Source organism: Castanea sativa, chromosome 5, assembly GCF_040712315.1.
Source record: "Castanea sativa cultivar Marrone di Chiusa Pesio chromosome 5, ASM4071231v1".
NCBI lineage: Eukaryota > Viridiplantae > Streptophyta > Magnoliopsida > Fagales > Fagaceae > Castanea > Castanea sativa.
The window spans coordinates 58,062,675-58,084,187 of record NC_134017.1 but is presented as its reverse complement, the minus strand read 5'-3'; the positions used below and the strand labels follow the sequence as shown (position 1 = coordinate 58,084,187).

Below are 21,513 nucleotides of genomic sequence, written 5' to 3'. Positions count from 1 at the left end.
TGATCAAATCCCTTTGACAGAGCTGGTTGGCAACTTGCAGACCTATGAATTGGATTTGACTAGAATTGGGAAATCAAGCAAGAGTAAGAGCATGGCATTGAAGGCTAAAAGTAGTGACATAGATGAGTCTTCAGACGATGAAGATTCTACAATGAAATCCTACATTACAAGGAAGTTCAAAATGTTCATGAAGAATGCCAATGCTAAAGGATTTGACAAGGATCGAAAGCAATCTAGTTCTTCACAGTTCAAGAGCCAAGATAAAGGGAAGAATGAAGCTAGGGATGGCGGTCAGTACTCTGATCCCTCCACACCAAAATGCTTCAGATATCAAGGTTTTAGACACAAGAAACAAGAATGTCCAACTTATCTCAAGACTCTTGGGAAAAGTAAGGTCATTGTTGCTACCTTGAGTGACACTGAATTTGAGGATGATTTAGATAATGATGACGAGGAATTGAATGCCTTCACTGCCACGGTAAATCCTACTAAGAGGATTGTTGAAGAGGTAGATAAAGAATAGGACTTGGTGGAGTCTAAGTTCGAGAAAATGGATGAATAGAATGACATCCATACAACCTATGCAAAATTGTATAAAGTCTCTAAAAAGCATGAGAAATTGTATAGGCTGGCCACCAAGAAGCTCAGTGATGTGGAGCTTGAATGATAAGAAATCTCCACAAAGTTTGATGAAGCTAATCAGTCCATTGGAGCTCTGTGGTTTGAGAACAATTTCTTGACTGAGAGAACCAAGACGCTTGAAGCGAAGCTATTCCAAGTCAGAGCTCAGTTGGAGAAGACTTCCAGTGCAAAGCTTGATGAGATGCTTAGCTTTAAGAAATCCGCTTCTAGTCGAACCGATTTGGGATATGATTTCTCTTCCTCTAATTTTGCTTCTTCTAGTACTACTATGTTTGTTTCACCTGCTAATAATGTTGAATCTGAGAATAATGATGTGAAAAATGTTTTCGCTAGTGAGAACATAAATAAGGGTAAATCTATCTTAGGAGCACCCCTTAAGCTTGATAAGAAAGAGACTAAAAACCCTAGGGCTAAAAAGAGCAATAACCAAAACTCTAAACAGAAGAAGTAGCATCTCTATCATCATTGTGGAGCTTTAGGACATACTCGACCTAATTGCTATAAGTGGTTAGCCACTCAACAGAGCAACAGTATGATCTCATCTAGAAACCAAAATTAGTTTTCATTGTTTTTTGCTCCTCTTGAAGATCTTCTTAAAACCCTTATGTTTCTTTCGAACTTGAACGGTTTCAATTCTCCCCCGTCATTGCCGGATCAAGGGTTCACTAAACAGAAAGGTTCTTCCAAGGTGTGGAAGGAAAAAGACTCTAAGTGATCTATTCACTTTTTCTCTCTCTCCCTCTCTCTTTTTTTGTTTGCATTACTTCTGTGTTTTGCTTTCTTGTTTTTGAGTCAGTCTAGTTTTATGTTATGCTTTGTTTAACATATTTTTGTTTGTTTGTTTCCAATTTTACTTTATTTTGTTTTTCATAAAAGTAAAAAAATTTTGAAAAATAAGAAAAATAAGGAAAATACAAAAACGGTGTGTGTTTTGTGTACATTGGTACTTATGTACCTTGGATGGCCATTGAAACAAAGTTTTCTAAACTTTGTATCTTTTGTAACTTAGATGTTCATCTCTATTCACAACTAAGCAAGTGAACTTTGTGGCTTGTGTTTGTGATGAGTAAGATTAGGTAATCTCTTGTACTTAACACTTGTATCACTCATTTTGACAGATAGGACTAGAAAATCCTAACAAAAAGGCATAAATAACTATCTCACCACTGTTGGCCGCCAATCATGAAATGACATCTGTATGCTTTGACATAGCAAAAGTGCAATGTTAAAACCTTAACATAATTGAGTATTTTCTTCTCTTTCTATGCCCATGCATGATATGCTCAAAAGAAAAATATGCCAAGAAAAAAATAAAAAATGCTTTATATATAATTGCAAGTGTGTTTTTAGAAAATGTGGGAGTTATAGAATGTACTTCAAAGGTGATAGTCCCCATCAAGCAGTTATAATTGTGTGTGAGTTAAATTGATTTTCTCATATCTCAAATCGTCATAACATGTAGACACTTGTGCAATCTTACGATATTTTTCACACACAACACGCAAAATTCTTTGCTACTTTTGATACATGTGCAGGTACAACGTGATTTGGCCATCACAAGGAATAAATGTGTTTATGTATACTCACTAAACTATCTTGACTTGTTTTTGAAATATAAAATTGGTTAGACTTGTTTAGTGTGTGTGTGTGTGTGTGTGTTTTTGTGTTTTTTGGATTTAAATGCTTGACATTTTTCTTGTTGAGAAATGTTTTTGAGAGCTTAAAATGTTGTTTAGATCTTTGGTTGGGTACATGCTTGATTGCATTCATTCTGTGTTTTTCTCTTCTTTGAAAAACTTTTTTTTGCCCTTCTCGACAGCTCTCGACAAATAGCTATCTATCGAGACCCTTAAACTGCTTTTCTCGATAGATCTTATCGCATTTTCGATCCATCGAAGCTTTCTGGAATTTTCTCGATAGCTTCTCAACAGAATCTCAATCCATCGAGAAAGTTTATGTCTGCTCGATAGCAATTCAATCCATCAAGGCTCTTTTGCCGTTGACAGATTCTCAACAGCACTTCAACAGATTTATCTGTCGAGAATTAGTGCTCGACAGATCTCGATCCATCGAGCTGCAATTTCTTTATATAGCTTTAGCGCGAAATCAGATCTCAGTTTTTTCATATCGCTTTAGACAGAAAAGCAATCCAACTTCTCTTAAACACTTTTTTCTCTCTCTAAACCTTAAACCCAGTTGATTTTCGGCCTAGTGTGATTTTCGGACTAGTATGATCTTGTTTTCTCTCTTTCCTCATGCATTTCATACATTTAGACCTAGGTTTTGGGTTTTGAAATTTTTTTGGGGTTTTTCAAAATTGTTGAGTTAATTGTGAAATTTATGGGTTGGGTTTTGCTTAAATGATTTTATATGCTCATGCATTGCATCACATTTTCATTTTTACAATGTTTAATGCATTTTAGATGTGTGTTTTATTTGTTGAAACGTTGTGTGCTAGTAGGTTTGGATTGGGCTGAGCCCATGATGTTTATTCTATTGCATGTCACATGTTCATGTATTTTTCATGCATACGTACCATTCTTTTCTTTCCTTTAATATTATTGTTAATTGGTACTTTTTTGCTTCTCTCTCTATCTCTCTCTCTTGGATTGTCTGTGAATGGCACCCAAGCGCAAAATTACTCCATCCTGGAACTCTCTTCGTTCTGGGGCATCCTCTTCTTCTGATCCTACTCCATCTCATGTCAGGTTTCGTGATGATAAAGCCTGTTAGGACTTTTTGGAGAACTTCTCCAAATGTGGCATTCATTCGGAACGCCACGTTATCTTATCGAACTTCTCCGATATTGATCTACAGGCTGTCAATCACAAGTGGGGATAGGAATATCTATATGAGATACCCGTGAGTTGTCCCACCGTGATCATACAGGAGTTCTACTCCAATATGCACGGTTTCGATTCGTCTGTACCTTGTTTTATTACTTTTGTTCGAGGTACTTGTATTGTAGTCACACAAGAGCTTATTTCTGATGTACTACATGTCCCGAGGGTATCACATCTTGATTACCCCGATTTTCCTCGTCTATGGACTGTGTCCAAAGATGAACTCTTGTCTCTCTTTTGTGAGACACCTTTATCATTGGGTGATCGTCAAAACACCTTATGATCGGGCTTTGCAAAAGGTTTGAGATTCCTTAATATGGTGATGACATTTGTTCTTTATCCCTTGTCTCACTATAACTCTATTACCGAGCCTCGTGCTCGATTTTTGTTATCCCTCATTGAGGACCTTTTTATAGACTTTCCCTCTTATTTCATACTCTCCCTTATAGATGTCTATAAGGATACGGTGACTTGTGATAAGCTTATTTTCCCTTCTGCTATCACGAGGATCATTCACCATGCGTCTGTCTCCTATCCAGATGCTGCTCACTTCACCATCATGGGTGCCATTAGTGGTATGTTTGTTAGATAGAGTGAGGCCCAGCTTCAACCGAAGCAGCCACAAACAGAGATAGTGACTTTTCCAACCTCTTCCGCTCTATCTACCTCCGCTCTTCTGCTTCCGTGGGTGGTGTGACCCTTGAGGCAATCATGGTGCAGCTTCAACACGTGGATGCTCGCCTTGATACACTCACTACTGAGTTGTATCAGGTGAACACCCGTGTCGGTCGTATTGCACGATGATAAGCTCACCTTGGTGGCTTCGTAGAGTCTCCCTCTCCTTCTTCAAAGGCATTTGAGGACGAGGACGATGATGGTGACTCCGGTGATGATGATGATGATGAGGAGGATGAGGATGCTAGCTCTTTCGGTGACGAGGAGATGATTGCTTCTCAGTGACTTGCCCTTTGTCATTCGTAACAAAAATGGGGAGTAGTTTTGGGTGTGAAAGTAGTCATATACTTAGGGGGTGTGTTTATTTTGAGGGATGTAGTGAGGACTTTTTGCATATTTCCTTTTCTTTATCCTTTTGATACATTGTTCTTGTATATTGATCTTGTGACCACTTAGTGATAGCAAACATTGTAGTCATTATTGATATATATTTGATGAGGTTGTTATTACATTTTTTCACCTATCTCTCCATGTGTTGTTTCTTTTCTCTCTTTATACACATGTTTTTTATTTATTGTATGCAATCTTTTATTTCTATTTCACACTAAGATGCCATAATGAGTTTTGTTTAAAGTGTTTCAGAAATATAGGTCGTCAAAATCTTTCATGCCATGAACTCTTTTCTTTTAAAGTTTTTCAAGAGTTTGTGTTAGGGCGGATTCTATTGTATTCAACAAGTGAGTATGAGTTGAGTGATTTATGGCTTCTCTCATATTTCATTTGTTTGTTGTGGTTTTGTCACAAATTGCCAAAGGGGAAGATTGTTAGGACATATGTGGAACATGTTATGAACATATGTCATTTAAAATTGGCTAATCATTTGACAAAACGCACTTTACTTGTAATTAGGTAGATCTAGAATGTGTTTAATACTTCAAAGAACAAGAGTTCAAGTCCAAGTATTGAAGCCATGCAAATTTGTCCAAGAATCAAGTGAAGAAGTGCTGTTCTTTAAAACTCGACAAATAGCTTGATAGATGTATCTATCGAGATTTAAAAGGTGAAACTCAACAGATAAGCTCGACAGCTGTATCTATTGAGAATTACGAAAATCAGTTTTTAGATATATTTTTCATGCATATTAATGCTATGTGTTTAGGTTTTCTTTTCTTACAACCCTAGATTTATATAAAGATTATTTTAAAGGTCATCTCAATTGATGAAACTTGATGCAAAGGTTTTATTCATGCATATTGTAACCGGAGACAATTTGCCCTAGTTCATCTTTCTCTTAAAGAAGCTGCTGTGTTTGTACGCCATAGGATTTTGTAACCAAGGAGCTTCTTGATCTTCATTGTGTGGATGAACTGAAGAACTTTGTAGCCAATATCCTTCTCAAGTTGATGTGTTAGTCATGTATTGGGATCCGTGCATCGATTGGTTAATCACGTACTTGGAGCTGTGCATTGAAAGGAGAGATTGTTACTATATTACAAGTCCAATTGGGTATTAGGGTAAAGGTTCAACTGTAGGTTGGTATAAGATACTGAGATTCTTTTACTTGTAACTGCTTATTTTGATAATAGTGGGTACTTAGGAATGGTGACCTTAAGTTCACCTGCCTAGGTTTTGCCTCGGTGGTTTTTCCCATTCGTAAACAAATCAGCTGTATCAAATTTAATTTCCGCTGCATTTAGTTTAATTGGTAATTTGTTTGTACTACCACACTTATTACTTGTAATTGAATCTAAAGGAAAGTGATCTGCAATGTCTGGTGTCTAAGTGTGAGTGGTTACAATGAAGAGGGGCAAAAATTGTGCGGAAGTAGTAGAAATAAAAAAGAGCATGTAGAAAGGAGATAGTAGAGAAAATTAGTTACAAAGACAGAGGGAAGAAGAACAAAAGAGGAGGATGGAGAAGACAAGGGAGAAGAAAAAAAAGATGAACGTCAAAGAAAAGGGAATTAATAAAAGGAAAATTTAACAGACATCTTAAGGGCATTAGTTTAGGAGATATTTTTAGAAACTTTTAATGAAAATGAAAAAAGCAACTGACTTTTTTGATAGTTTTTTATATTTCCTATAACAGTGGTATTAAAAGTGTCCTGAAGTGGTCTATTAATAAATGCCCTAAAGCATCCGTTAACAGGACCCTTAATAAAAGTAGAGAACGAAAAGGAAAGAGAAGAATAAAAAATGAATAGAAAACTAGAACAGAAAATAATGAAATGATAGATGTGTGGCAGGGAGGCAAGAGATTAGGAGGCTTGAGTGTTGGGGATGTAAAAATAGAAGAATTTATTTGTAAGATTTTTTTCATCTCCTTTATAATATCTCCATGCATACTAATATAATTCGAAATTAAATTATAATTTGATTGGTTGGTTTGGTTTTAAGTGGTGTATTAGACCTTTACTGAATCAATATCATAGGTGCTATTTTTTTTTCCTGAATAAGCATCAAAGTGAACCATGATAACTAAGGAAACAGGCTGAAATCAATCGATTTGTTCAGTTTGTTTGGTCTCTTGAACACCCATATCTATTGCATGTGTGCATTCATGCTAGAAATTGAAATTGAATGGCTTTCAGGCACACATGGAGTCAATAATCAAAAAACCAAATTCAATACCATGAAAACAAGGTGTGGCTTTTTGATAATTTAAGTGAACTTTAAGATTTCCAGTCATATATTCATTCTTCTCTTGGAAAGGACCTGTATTTGTTCAAATCCTATGAAGATTTGTGTGTGTTGGTATGAAACTATTTTTATATTTCAGGCGGCAGGTTGCAAGTTTTTATTGGGCATTTAATTTTTTTTTTTATCCAAATTTGTGTGGATGAAGATGTTATGAGTTCAGTTAGTATATTTTCTGTTGAATCATTAAGTCTTGTGCAGCCTTTTATGCTGCAATTCATTTCGAACTATTTTGTCAGAGTGAATCTTGTGCAGCCTTTTATATAATTATTTCCTACTGCCGGAATGTCTTAATTTTCTATTGAATTGTAAAGTTGATGTGTTTTGCAACTATACTGTTGATTATGAAGCTCTAAGTATGCTGAGTTTCTTATTCTTGCATCGTCCCAGATCTATTTGATCATCTTGATTCAAGTTGTTTACTTGAAAGTTCAAATTCATGGTTGTTGTCTCTTGGCTATCCGGATTTTGGTTCCATTTGGCGATTTAATTCTCTCTCTCTCTCTCTCTCTCTCTCTCTCTCTCGTTAACAGGAGCATGAAATCAAGGATTTTGGCTACCTATCCAGATGCATTTCCAGATGATTCAACAGGAGAAGTAGTTGACAGGAGACCAGACCTTGAAATTCCTCAGTGACATTAGTCAATCTGTTCCCAAATTGCAGCATGTATCATGGTACCTCATGGGAAAACGCAGTGTAGGTGAAGAATCTCCCCCCCCCCCCCCCCTCCCTCCTTTTTGGTTTATGAATACAATGTGATTTATTTTTTAATTTAGTCTTTTAATTATGTGCTGCTTAGGAGTAAACCTTGTTTCTGCACCAGTGTGATCCATGGAAATAGTAAATGCATATAGAAGTCCATAGGGCTTAAATTTAAATTGCAAGAGGGAAAAGGAAAGAGACATAAAAGGGAAAAGCTTGTAAGCAATGCTTCTTGAGCAGTTCTCTTTCTAATTAAGTGATTCAAGCTCACCATTTCATGGAGTTTGAGAGCTTGTGGAGGCATGAAGCTTAAAATTAGATCATTGAATGATTATTGGGATTGCTTGATTATCTTTCGGTGGAAGTACTTTCTAAGATGAATGAACTTATAAAAGAAAGTTACCATCAGAGATGAATGAAATGGAAACCCAATCTGTCCAACTCTATAATGAAGCTTTTGTTTTTGGGTGAAAGCTTTTGTTCTCATATTGTTTTCAAGCAAGATTCCATGGAAGCTTTATTGTATTGAATGCAACTTTGATCAGTCCCCCTAAGATTCTCTTTACCGGCAAAGGCTGCAAGATCAAACTTTTTGGTTGGAGTGATGTCCTCAATCACATGTTATGAAAATTTGCATCCATGAACTATCATCAGGCAAAGGAAGATAAATTAATTGATTAGGGGCTTACTGAATGGTAATTAATCCATTTTAGTTTGCAAATGGCTCAGGATTTTGTCCACAGAAACCTAGCTTCCCCACACTGATTTCACTCATGTGGTCTGCATTCACATTTGCATGCCTAAGAAGAGTTTTTCCCCTATCATGGTACCGAAGAACTTACCTTGAAGGTGACAGGCAATAGAATTCCTACTTTTTAGAAGGCACTGTTGAATGACGTTTTCTTGATGCTCTCGTCTTAACAATCTTAAGCCCACCATTGTCTCTCAGAGTTTCAATTATTTTGTCACGAAGAGCAGATGCATTACCTGTCCCATTCCCAAGAGCAGCATTCAAGTTCTCACGACTTACCCATATTGATGTCAGATATGGGAATCCCAGTTTCATCTTTATAATTTATCACATCTATCTTCTCCTCAATGCATTTGTAGTGCAGCTCCTTAATTAAAAAATTTATTTTCATCCCTGAGAAAAAATCTAAGTAATAGAATCCTAACATAAGAACTTAAGAAATAGCGCCTCATTACTGCATTTAAGTCCGGCCTCATTAGATATATATGTCATTGACCATTGGATGAGATTTTAAAGAAAAGTAAAAGTAATTGAAGTATCCAACAGCCCACTCACTCGTATTTAGTACATTGAGAGTTCTGTATAATCTATGTTGTATACGAAAAAAAAAAAAAATCCACTTTGTCAGTTTGTCTAATTTTGAGAGGGGAATTTTCCGTCGTCGCCGGGGTAAGGGGCCACTCCGTTCTGCATCATTTCAAGCTGGTTGGTATGAAAGGCATTTCAGAGTGTATATCAAAGTTATTAAGGACGTCCGGGAAGAGAAGGTCAGATTCAGACAAAACAAAACAATCTTATTCAGTTCTTCCATGCCGTTGATTTTCACTGGTCGAGATCAAGGCAGCTACCAATAACTTCGATGATAATTTAGTAATTGGTGGGTTTTATGGGAGGACAGAAATAGAAGGGGTTTATTGATGACCGTACTATAAGCGTTGCAATAAAGCGTGTGAATTTCATCAAGGCACGGCGGGGATTTCGCGAGTTAAGGACCGAGATGCTGGTGCTTTGCCAGCTACGACACCCTAACCTTCTCCGTCTCATCGGATATTGTATCGAAGATGAACAAGAGGGGTTTCTTGTGTACGAGTTAATGGTCAATGGAAACCTCGCGAGTCACCTCTATGCCACTAACCCCGATCCCCGTCCAGTCCCGTGGAAACGAAGACTACAGATTTGCGTTGGAGTGGCGCGTGGGCTGCACTACCTTCACGCTGGGCTGAAGCATACTATCTTTCACTGTGATGTGAAGCCGCACAATATTATGTTGGACGAGAAATGGGAGGCCAAGTTGTCAGATTTCAGGTGGTCCAAGATGGGTCCCCCGAGTTTGTCATAGGCTTTAATTAGGATCGAAACTGATACATCTAACAGTTTCATGGGCTATGAGTATTTCCAAAGCATGCAGGTGAGCGATAAATCCGACGTCTCCTCTTTCGGTGTGGTACTGCTGCTACTACTCAGTGGAAGGAACACTGGGGGAGATCATATGGATCTGATTAGGTGGGCCCGAAAATGCAAACGACCCACCATGGGTGAAGTGCAGGTACGCCTTGAACGTGCACTGGAGCTACAAGAGAGCGCAGATGCTGCTACTGGTGACTCTACTATTGTATTGATGAATATACCTGTAATGATTCTTCCGGAGACGCTTCTCCAAATTATATCAAGGTGGGGGAAACAGCTTCAGGGAGCACCACATCCGCTGAAGAATTGTCCTTGGAAGCCGCCATGCCAAACGGTCAAATATGATTAACCACGAACAATTCAGAAGTATGTGTTTTTCAGTTTTTGGATTGGTTTTGTATTTATATTGAGTTTATGGTCTGTGTAATTTGCTGAGAAAACCCATGAAGTGTTATTGGGATGGGGAAAACACAAACTTTTCCCTTACCTAAAGTTAGGGACACCACAGAAATACACAACATTCACAGATTAACATACCATCATAATTCAGCAATTTCCGAAATGACCAAAATCATCTTAGAACTTTTTTTCTCAAGGTAAGAGTACACTTCCAAAATAATATTTGAATTTCAATAGCGTAAAAAAATTAAAAAAAAGTGTGCTTGAAAACTCAATTATAGATTTATAGTCTACTTCATCTTTATATAGTTCCTAGAAGAAAAGTCCATTGTTGCAGATAAAATTAAAGCATCTACAGAGCTAAAATTTTAGTTATTTAGCACCATCAAAAGTTACTTTATTTATTTTACCTACTCACATGTTGCAGCAGTGGATCTATTTTAGCTTTCAACACAATAAAATAATATATCTATTACAATAAAATAATACACCCCACTACAAAAAAAAAAAAAAAAAAAACCACAAACCGATCTACCACCACTGCCAACCAAGAACAACCACCCAACAACAACTAGCAAGCCAAGAACAATCACTCACAACCACTGCCAAAAATCCAAATTAGTCAAAAATTACCACACAAATCACCACCAACACAACCACACCACCTCTGACCCACAAAACTCAGCCACCATGAAACCCAGCCAAACCGCCATCATGAAACCCAGAGAAACCCACGAAATTCAGCCACAGCCAATAAATCCAACCACGAAATCCACGGCGCTCTTGAGTTTAATGAAGGCGGTGTTGGTGGAGCTTGGATCAACAATAAAGCTTAAGTCGGCAATAGAGCTTGGATCGGCGGTGAGATGAAGGACTGGGCGAGATGAGTTAGCGGTGTGGGACGACGACGTGGGTGATGAAGATGAAGATTGACGATAAAGATGAATATGAAGATCGTTGATGAAGATGAAGATCCAAAATAGATTAGCGAAGTAGAGAGTAGATAAGGGAGAGGGAAAAAAAAAATGAGAAGGAAAAAGGAAGAAAGAAGAGAAGCCGGAAAGAGAAAAAGAAAGAAAGAGAAAATATTTTTTAAATGAAAGAAGAGATAGAAATTTAATAAAATAACACATATATAAATATTTACTTATTTATATTTATACCTTTGATCTACCGGCACATCTAAAGAGACGTGCACTGTACAGAAGTCAAATGCTCTTACACAACCCGATAAATAGGATATTCTACACCATTGGATGAGAGATAAAAGAAAAGTCAACTAATTGAAGTAACCAACAATAGCTAACCCACCATACAGAGCTGTCTAAAAATACAGAGCTGCCTTACTGCCTGCCTACTCTTTTCTGCTCACAACCAAAAAAAAAACTCGTTAGTTTGTCTAATTTTTAAAGGGGATCTTTTCCGTGATCGCCAGGCAAGCCGCATCATTTCAAGCTCGTTGGTATGAAAGGTATTTCAGAGTGTATATCAAAGTTAATAAGACCGTCCGGTAAGAGAAGGTCAAACGAAACAAACCTTCCATGCCGTCGATTTTCACTGGCTGAGATCAAGACATCCACCAATAACTTCGATGATAATTTATTCATTGGTAAGTGGAATTATAGGAAAGTATACAAGGGGTTTATTGACAACCCTACAATAATCGTTGCAATAAAGTGTGTGAATACCAAAACAATGGAAACCTCGGACTGGTTAAAGAACGAGGTTCTGTTGCTTTGCCAGTTACACCACCCTAACCTCATCCGCCTCATCGGATATTGTATCGAAGATAATGACCAGGAGTTCCTTATCTACGAATTCATGGTCAATGGAAACCTTGGAAACCACCTCTACGGCAGTAACCACCATGAACCCCTCCCGTGGAAACAAAGACTTAAGATTTGCATTGGAGTGGCGCGTGGGCTACACTACCTTCACACTGGGGTGAAGCATACTATCATCCACCGTAACGTGAAGACGCAAAAAATTCTGTTAGATGAGAAATTGGAGCCCAAGTTGTCAGATTTTGGGTTGTCCAAGAAGGGTCCCTCGAGTTTGTCAAAGGCTTTAATTAGGCTGGAATCTAGGGTGGTGGGAACTTCAGTATACTTGGATCCCGAGTATTGCATGAGCGGGGAGCTGACCAATAAATCAGATGTCTACTCTTTTGGTGCGGTACTGTTGGAAGTCCTCTGTGCCAGAAAGGTACGGAATAGCAAATTGGAAGTGGAAGAAGCGATACATCTGATTAGGTGGGCCAGCAAATGCAAACGAGAAGGGGCCATTAATGAGATAATTGATCCGTATCTGATGGGGAAGATAGCTCCAGAGTGTTTTATGGTATACGTTGACATAGCCACTTCTTGTGTGCGAAATCGAGGCGAACGTCTACCCACCATGGGTGAAGTGCAGGTGTGCCTTGAACATGCACTGGAGCTACAAGATAGAGCAGATGCTGCTGCTGCTGCTGCTGGTGACTGTAACTATTGTGTTGATGAATATACCTGTAATGCTTCTTCGGGAGACGCTTCTCCAATTGATACGGTATGGGAAACAGCTTCAGAGAGCACCGCATCTGCTGAAGAGTTGTCCTTGGAAACTGCCATGCCAAACGGTCAAATATGATTAACCACAAACAATTCACAAGTATGTGTTTTTCAGTTTTTGGATTGGTTTTGTCTTTATATTGCCTTTTATTACTGATGGAGTTTATGGTCTTTGTACTTGCTGAGAAAATGTGGAGAAGAGACACAAACTTTTCCCTTAACTGAAGTTATTGGGATGTGGAATCCTGATGTTTATAAATAGTTTATTGCGATATTTTTATTCCAATGCCATGTAATACTCCTTGTACTGAGTCGTTCACTATGGAATTCATCACTAAGTTGATATTTATGATGTGCTGATGTGGTAAGTTTATATAATATTGCCTAATCTTTCTCCTTTTCTCTTTCTGTGGAACACACAGAATTCTTTTTTTTCTTTTTTTGTTTTTTAGTTTTCAATTGTTGTAAATTATTATTTTCTTTGGTTTCTCAATTCTTACAAACTCTGTTTTTGCTCCCCTTTGGTTTCTCAATTCCCCTCAAAGCATTCGAAGCAATGCTCATTCCAAACATTCAAAAAAGGCTTGGACAATAGTACATTAGAATATTTAGCAGTAGACGTCCTAGAGTATTCTAAATCTGCAATTCAACTCCCCTTCGACAACAGTATGCGCTAATGCTATTTTTCTTTTTCTTTTTTCTTTTTTTAAATTTGATCATTTAGGGACTTTACTTCAATCTTGCCAACTTGGGACTTTTTTTCAATCCCATTTTGGAATATACGCACCATATGTTTGACAAAATGTTTCACTCACTCTTGCATTAGTTTAAAGTTGACTTCATGGTTTGTTCCACTAGGTTTCACTCATTTTTTCTCTTGTGCATTTAGGCTTGGCCATCAACATCTTTGTCAATTTAGTACGTACACTTGCATTAGTTTAAAGTCAATTTCATGGTTTGTGACTCTTGATTTTAGTTGTCATTGGTCATCTCATTCTTTCTCATGTGCATTTAGGCTTGCTAGGCCATCAGTTACAACTTTAAATTTTCAATGGTTGAGATAATCTAGTGATTTAGTCACTAGAAGATAGCATGTTTTATAACTTATTTGTGGTAAAGCGATGATGCTGCAAATTTTGATTTGATTCTTTGTTTGGCCACATGAGGAAAGAAACATTTAAGCTAAGCCAATTTTGAAGACTTGAACACCAGCTTGGTGTTATTCATGAGCTAATAAGATTAAGAGATCAAATCGATAATGTGATTGCTCTTAAAAGTAAAAAGTAAGGAAAAAAAAATCTGAATTACCATAAGCACAACTGACTAATCTGGTGACTAAATCACCAACTACAATTCTCTAATTGTATCATACTTGAACTTCACATGCTCAACCCAAAAGCTAGTTTGTCCTAATTTATATTTTTATTGGTTTAGTGTTTTTTTTTTTCTTTTATGACACAATTAATATTTTTATTTAGCTTTGTGACCATTTTTTGTTGGAAATCTTGGTCCAAACCTTACTAAGTTATCTTAATACCATTTAAGTTTGTCGAATTGAATTTTAACCTAATTGTATTTATAAGTGGGGAATAATATGTTTGATCTTCTTTAAGGTGCATAAAACGACTATAGAAGGTAAGCATTCTCCTGCATATATACTAACATAACTTGGTGTGTTTTTGCACAATGACTGTAAAATAAGATATAATTTTTTTTTTTCCTATTATTTGACTTGCATGAAAAATCATTAATATTTCTTGTAAGAAGAGTTTGCATGCCTAAGAAGAGTTTTCCCCCGGCCCTATCATGGTACCGAAGAACTTACCTTGAAGGTGACAGGCAATAGAACTCCTGCTTTTTAGAAGGCACTGTTGAATAACGTTTTCTTGATGCTCTCGTCTTAACAATCTTAAGCCCACCATTGTCTCTCAGAGTTTCAATTATTTTGTCACGAAGAGCAGATGCATTACCTGTCCCATTCCCAAGAGCAGCATTCAAGTTCTCACGACTTACCCATATTGATGTCAGATATGGGAATCCCAGTTTCATCTTTATAATTTATCACATTTATCTTCTCCTCAATGCATTTGTAGTGCAGCTTCATTGGAAGTTGCAATATCAGCCCCAAAAGGCACGAGTTTTCTTGGTTCATCTTCAGGGAGCTTCATACTATAAACCTCCAATCATGTAGACAAAATATGCTTCTCTCAGTAATGTGACATTAGAGCAATGGTTTGCAAAGCCTAAATGTAACACTCCAATTTTTTAATCCCAGAAATTTAAACTGCAAAATGGGCCAAATACCATTGTTGGCCAAAATATTTTGCAATCTATCACTGTTTACGAAATATTTAGCAATTTACCACTATTTTGTAAGTCAAGTTCATGAAACTCAATTTTTACACATAACTAGAGTTCCAAAAAATCGAGTTTCTTAAAAATGTGCCACGTTGGCACCCGCTAATTTAACATTTTTTAATTGAAAAATCCACGTGGAAATCAAGTTTATGAAATTGAGTTCCTTATTTAAAAATAAGGTTTCATCACCAATTAAACTAGTTTGAACAAGTAGTCATAATCATCTTCATGTATGTACATGGCCAAAGGTTCAGCTTTTTCAAATTGTGCTTATTGAAAATGTGGCGGTTTTAAAAAGTACAGTATGAAATTGGACTTTTTAAAAAGTCCAATATGAAAAAGAGTGTTTGGTAAAAACTATTAAAAAGTGTTTTTTGAAAAAGTTGAGTGTTTAGCTAACACTTATAAAAGTGATAATTTGAGTTGTAAATTACCAAAAAGGACAACAAGATATATATACATATATATATATATATATATATATATATATATATATAAAGAGAATTCTTTGTTTTAATTACCTCTCTTAATGCAAGTTATAAACACAATATTTTCACAAAAATTTCACAATAAAATCTATATGACAAATTGTTAATGATAGGAAAAAAAAATGATGTTACTAGTCAGTTCAGATGAGAACCAATAAAAATTGTTATAAAAATATTCTATCAATAGCACTATTTTTTTTTTCTCTAAAGAAAAATAGTACTAATTTAAAATGTTTAGGAATATAATAGAATGTCACAATATTTTTACTCTACTCTTTTTTTTTAGTTGTGGTCAATCCTATTCTTATATTTTATTAATTTTATTTTGACATATGAAAAATTTGACACGTCATCTAATGTAAAAATTTGTTGTGTTTTAACGCAATTGAAATTTTTAGTTAGTAAATTTCCTTACATGATGTACACGTATCCCACTCAAACTACCTTTATTTATTTATTTTTTCCTTCACTTTTTTCTCATCCATCTGTTTCTTCTCCATTCCCATCAAATATATTTTCTTTTCCTTCACTCACAATCTTATCTCTTCTTCACCCAAAAGATAGTTCTTCTTCATCACCCAAAAGACAAGAAGAAAGAAATATATTATACACACAAAAAAAAAAGAGAAGAAGATGCTTGTAGTAGAAGAAGAAGAAGAAGAAGCCTGCAGCAGTAGTGAGTTTATGGGTTTATGTTGGAATTGAACATTGCACATTTGATTTAGAATTTTGCAATCTGTTTGGTTGGTTAGAAGTTGGAGGAAAGGAAAAGAAAGAAGAATCATTGTTACCTGCAAGGTGCGATTTTTCTTTTGGCCTTCTTGCAATTGACGAGGAGGGAGCATAGAGTGTAGAGAAATTATTCTCCTACATGACGGTACTTTTTTTTAATTATTTTTTTTAATAGAGATCTTGGTAAAATTGGGATTTCAAAATAAAAATAAGGGTAGTTTAGGGATAATGTTGAAAATGACCAGCGGTAACATGATATTTATATTTGAGTTTTTGGCATTGTAGCTCCAAGGTTCAATATGAAAACGTGATAGTCCTTCATATTTGAAAAGGCCACTTTTTAATAATGTGCGATGGCAATAATTTACCAAACACGCATTTTGAATTTTGGACTTGGAAACATGCGTTTTGGGCTCTAAAAGTGTAACCAAACGCACACGTATCAATCTTCACTTTCTTGGGTTGTGTTTTTTCTTGACCTAGTGCTTAGGCTAGTTGGTTCAGCCTATGGTAGCCCCAGGACCCCCTTATACGTACATTACTTTATTCTCTAATAAAATTGATAAAACACAAAAGTTCCTCGTCAATATGTTCCTTGTTAGTCTTAATGGACGAATTAGACTTCCTGTCAAGATGAAAGAAAGTGAAGATGAAAGACACCAGGATGGGGCCAACCAAGGACCCTCCAATGGTTCAATTAGTAAATCTCTCTTAGGCCCCATCTGTTTGGAGTGAAAATTGGAAGGATAAAAAAACAAAGGGAGGAAAATATGATGGAAAATAGCATATTCCAATGTTCGTTTGGAGAGAAAAAATAAAAAGGATGGAAAACCGGGAGGAAAATTTTCCTCCTAGACCCACATATATTTTCCTCCTAAATTGGGAGGAAAACGTTGGGGAGAAAAGTGGTCTTTTGCACTTTTACTAAAAAACCCTCATCCCACCTGATGCTTCTCATCTCCTTCTCATCTTTTTTTTTTTTTTTCAACGTTACTGAACGTTCTTCTTATTATTTTTTTTTTCAACATTACCTGAACGTTTTTTTTTTCAATGTAACCTAATCTAATTTTTACATTATAATAATATAAATTTATATATATGATGTGATAAATTTTATATTATGTAATGAGTACAAATAAATCTATTTGTTACATATTATGTAACAAGGGTATAATAGTCAATTTATATAAATTACATTTTCCATCCTTCCATTTTTCTCTCCAACCGAACAAAAGAGTTTTCCACCCTCCCACTTTTCCACCCCTTCAACCGGACACACAAGAGGAAAAACTAAATATTTTCTATTCTCCCACAATTTTCCATTCTCCCACTTTTCCACTCCTCCAACCGAACGGGCCCTTAGGAAATCTCTAATGTATAATGTAGCTTAGTGTTCATGAAATTGTGTCTTTTACTTACTTGCTCTTTATGGCTTTATATAGCCATTTGATGAGTTATTGCAAAGTCTGTTGATCTCCCCTTGGCGTTGTGCCTGAGTAGGTGATTAATAGTTGAGCGACTCATAAAGATTGTAACGGACATGAGGCGGCTCATGAAAGCATTTGTTAATGACTTTGTAACCATTTCCTACATCTGGCTTGAATGAGAGAGTTATGTTTGACTTGAATGTACTTATAGTCGTCCATGTAATGGACGGCCATTTGTACACTACTTGTCAAAAATGATGCTACATTTTTCAGTCAACAAAAAAGAAAAAAGAAAAGAGGAGAGAGATAGGAAGTAGTTTTTGTTTGTTATAGAACTATGGAATTGGAAGTGTTGAGAGAGAGAGAGAGAGAGAGAGAGAGTAATGCTGTGAAGGAAGGGATACATAGGTGAAAGCTCAGAAACAAGCATGTGGGACACGCTGTGGGACATGTTGAAGTGAAAGAAGATAGCATGTGGGACATACTAAAGTAACACATTGAAGTGAAAGAAGAGAGCTTGTGGACCTCAGTTTTATGGTAATCGAGTTTATAAAACTAGAGTAACACATTACAAGCTACTCAAGCTTATTCAACTCGAGTTCCACTCGGCTTTTTTAAATTAAGAAAGTCCAACTCATTGGGTGCTACGGTGGCTATTTTTAATGGAAATCGAGTTCTTGGAACTAGAGTTACATGAAAAACTCGAGTTTGAAGAATTGAATTTCAAAATAGTGGTATATCTCTAAATATTTTCAAAATAGTGGTAAATCACAAAATATTTCGGCCAATAGTGTTATTTGGCCATTTTGGCCCCACAAAATGAGGTCTCCTAATTGCATATATTTAGTCATTGAGTCAATCATTCAATAATCCAGTAATCTCCCAAATCATCTAGACCTTTTTCAAAAACAAAGAACACTTCCAAAATAATCTTTGAATCTCAATAATGTATATAAAAAAAGTGTTCTCGAAAACTCAATTATAGTCTACTTCAAGGCAAAAATGATTAGGGCTTAACATTATCTTATGCCTATAAAACTATATAGTTATGGGGGGTGAACTCTGACTCGACCCGAGGACCAAAACCCAAAAGGTAAATTCGAGGAATTAGCCCAGCCCAAGGTATGACTAAAGATGAAATGGCCCTCTGGTGAATAGGAGCTAGTCGGGCTTACAGCCATGAAATTTTGGGATAACAATTTTCCCAAGAACCATAACCAAGGTAACCCCTTTAACCTATCTTCCCAAGGTCACTAAGGTACCTTGGATAACAACTTCCACCCTTATGTAGGACTGCCTATCTTCTACATTTTTCTCGAGAGACACAACAAAGAAGATGCAGATCCCAATGATTCTTCCGGAGACGCTTCTCCAATTGATATCGTGTAGGAATTAGCTCCAGAGAGAACCACATATGCTGAAGAGTTTTCCTTGGACACCGCCATGCCAAACGGTCAAATATGATTAACCACAAGCAATTCACAAGTCTGCATGTTTCAATTCACAACGGCCATCTCATTTAGTACATTAGAATATATTCTAATTCTGCAATTCAACTCCCCTTTGACAACAGTACGAATGTGCTAATGCTATTTTTTTTTTTTTAAAGTGATCATTTTGGGGACTTTTGTTCAATCTTGCCAACTTGGGATAATTAATCAATTGTTCAATTGTAATTTACTTAGATTGTCTTGGGTGTAAATTTTTGGTGGATTCAGATTCCGATGTATTTCTTTTTCAATCCCATTTTGGAATAGACACACCATATGTTTGACAAAATGTTTCACTCAATCTTGCATTAGTTTAAAGTTCACTTCATGGTTTGAGCCTCTTAGTTTTAGTTGCCTGGTCATCTCATTTTTTCTCATGTGAAGTTAGGCTTACTAGGCCATCAATATCTTTGGAAATTTAGTGCATTAGAACTTTCCATAATCAAAACCCAATTTACAACATTAGAATATGTTGTAGTCTTCCTAGATAGCAATGTTTTACGCATTAAGTTAGGAGAAACCAAAATGAGAGCATAGTGGCTGAGTCGTTTTTGCACTACTTTATTAGGAGCAGAACTTGGATGCATGTTTGTCAGCAATATCACTGCCACGGTATGGAGATCTTTATGGGAGGGTGTGCTCTTGTTTTGGGAAATAGATCTGATTTTAATTTTGTTAGATTTTTATGTTTGAAGTTTTCACGGTGATGAATGCTATTCATAGATTGATGTATATGACTTTGTTTGCATCAACAGTCCCATCATTCTCAACCTTAAATTTTTTTTTTATTTTTTTTTTTATGTGTGTGTTTGGTTAGTCTTATTCACTTGCTTTCAAGTTACTGTTTTTCTTATTCCAAAGACATGTAGATTCTCTGTTTCTTCATGGAAAAGTTGAGCTCTGCAATTTATCACAAGTTGCCTTTAGATCATTTCCACATATATGCTGCAAGATAGATTAGGGGCCTTTCATTTTTTGCAATGGTGATAGATAGTCTTGAGTTGTATGGCACAAGTGTGCCTTTTTCCGCCCAAGAGCCCACTTTGACAGCACCAACACTATGTAATTGCCTTTATGCTGTAAAATACTTGAGATGGTCATAAATTGGTTCAGTATTTTACCATAGGATCCCTGCTTGATCATTTGTCAAACTGCTCAAGGTCCTTTACATTTATCAGTCAAATTGATTATTTATTAGTTTTCCAAAGTCACCAACTGAACTACAGTGCTGGATGTCAACTAACCAAGCTGTACCAAGCTCAAGTACTATTAGTGCAGTGCATCGGTTTGTAAATTTCAAAAGCAACCAAAAAGGCCAAGAAAACCAAGATCGGCAGGGATTGCAAAGATCTAAAATGGGATGACAGATATTGATGGAGATATGCAATAGGACGGTGATCTCTGGTGACTGGATGTGAGGTGAGAGGAGAGAGCAGAGAAAATCGGTTCACAAAACTCAAAAGACAAAGGGAGAAAAAAGAAAAGAAAAGATGAACATCAAAGAAAATGTGTGTGTGTATTTCCATGAACCACCTCTTGGACTAAACCATAGATACATGACCTCAGCTGCCAGAAGGCCAGAACCATGATTTAACTATCAATATATATATAAAAGCAGAGACCTCAATATGTGAGGGTCTAAGCTTTTGCCAAGTGGCATCTCCTATGAAGTTTCTTTACAATCATCCAACTCTCCCATTAATTGTCTGAGTTTACACTACACCTCTCTCTCTTCTTTATGTCTTTTAGTATACCAAATGTTTCAGTTTTTTTTTTTTTATTAATAAAAAGGGATACTAATAACTAATGAGTTCGAGATAGATAATCTTCTAGCATTTTTGTTGCCTAAATTACACAAATTCATATATTTTATTTACTATAATCATTATTATTTTATTTTATTCTATGGGAATCCTTATTATTTTATGGTGATTAATTTACATACAAACATCTCATAAACAAAGTCTCCCTCCTCTGTTAGTCTTTTTTTTTTTTTTGGTACCTCAAGTTTTTATGTTAGTTATATAAAAAGTCTCTGCTTTTATGATTGTGTAGATGCATTAATCACAGCTAGCCTCCAAAATGACGTTTTGATTTTTGCCTTTTTGTTTTTACTTAATGTACATTATCAATACTTTGCTATAATGATTAATCAATCAATCAATCAATATATATATATAAAAGCAGAGACCTCATTGTGTGAGGGTCTAAGCTTTTGCCAAGTGGCACCTCTTATGAAATTTCTCTACAATAATCCAACTCTCCCATTAATTGTTTGATTTTACACCACACCTCTCTCTATTCTTCATGTCTTTTAGTATACCAAATGTTTCAGCTTTTTTTTTTTTTATTAATA

At 36.1% G+C, this 21,513-nt stretch overlaps 2 protein-coding genes and 1 long non-coding RNA gene across 3 annotated transcripts; all 3 read left to right on the top strand.

The window, feature by feature from the left end:
• The first annotated feature begins 7,377 nt into the window (after positions 1 to 7,377).
• Positions 7,378 to 8,162, top strand: LOC142636835 (uncharacterized). Its single transcript, XR_012844407.1, has 2 exons — positions 7,378 to 7,553; positions 7,634 to 8,162. It is a non-coding gene; the product is annotated as an uncharacterized LOC142636835 (long non-coding RNA).
• Positions 8,163 to 9,307: 1,145 nt separating this feature from the next.
• LOC142635498 (receptor-like protein kinase FERONIA) lies at positions 9,308 to 10,066 on the top strand. Its single transcript, XM_075809640.1, has 2 exons — positions 9,308 to 9,615; positions 9,712 to 10,066. Exons 1-2 carry the CDS (start codon positions 9,308 to 9,310, stop codon positions 10,064 to 10,066), a joined length of 663 nt encoding a protein of 220 aa, XP_075665755.1.
• A 1,745-nt stretch (positions 10,067 to 11,811) lies between these two features.
• LOC142635497 (receptor-like protein kinase FERONIA) lies at positions 11,812 to 13,038 on the top strand. The gene has a single exon (XM_075809639.1). It carries the CDS (start codon positions 11,812 to 11,814, stop codon positions 12,739 to 12,741), a length of 930 nt encoding a protein of 309 aa, XP_075665754.1. The 3' UTR covers positions 12,742 to 13,038.
• Positions 13,039 to 21,513: the final 8,475 nt, after the last annotated feature.

What these genes read in the sequence shown, in the direction of transcription:
- LOC142635498 (XM_075809640.1), top strand. Translation starts at nt 9,308, where the DNA reads ATGCTGGTGCTTTGCCAGCTACGACACCCTAACCTTCTCCGTCTCATC. An exon ending in GCCAAGTTGTCAGATTTCAG is followed by an intron (nt 9,616 to 9,711) that starts GTGGTCCAAGAT and finishes GTATTTCCAAAG; the next exon opens with CATGCAGGTGAGCGATAAAT.
- LOC142635497 (XM_075809639.1), top strand. Translation starts at nt 11,812, where the DNA reads ATGGAAACCTCGGACTGGTTAAAGAACGAGGTTCTGTTGCTTTGCCAG.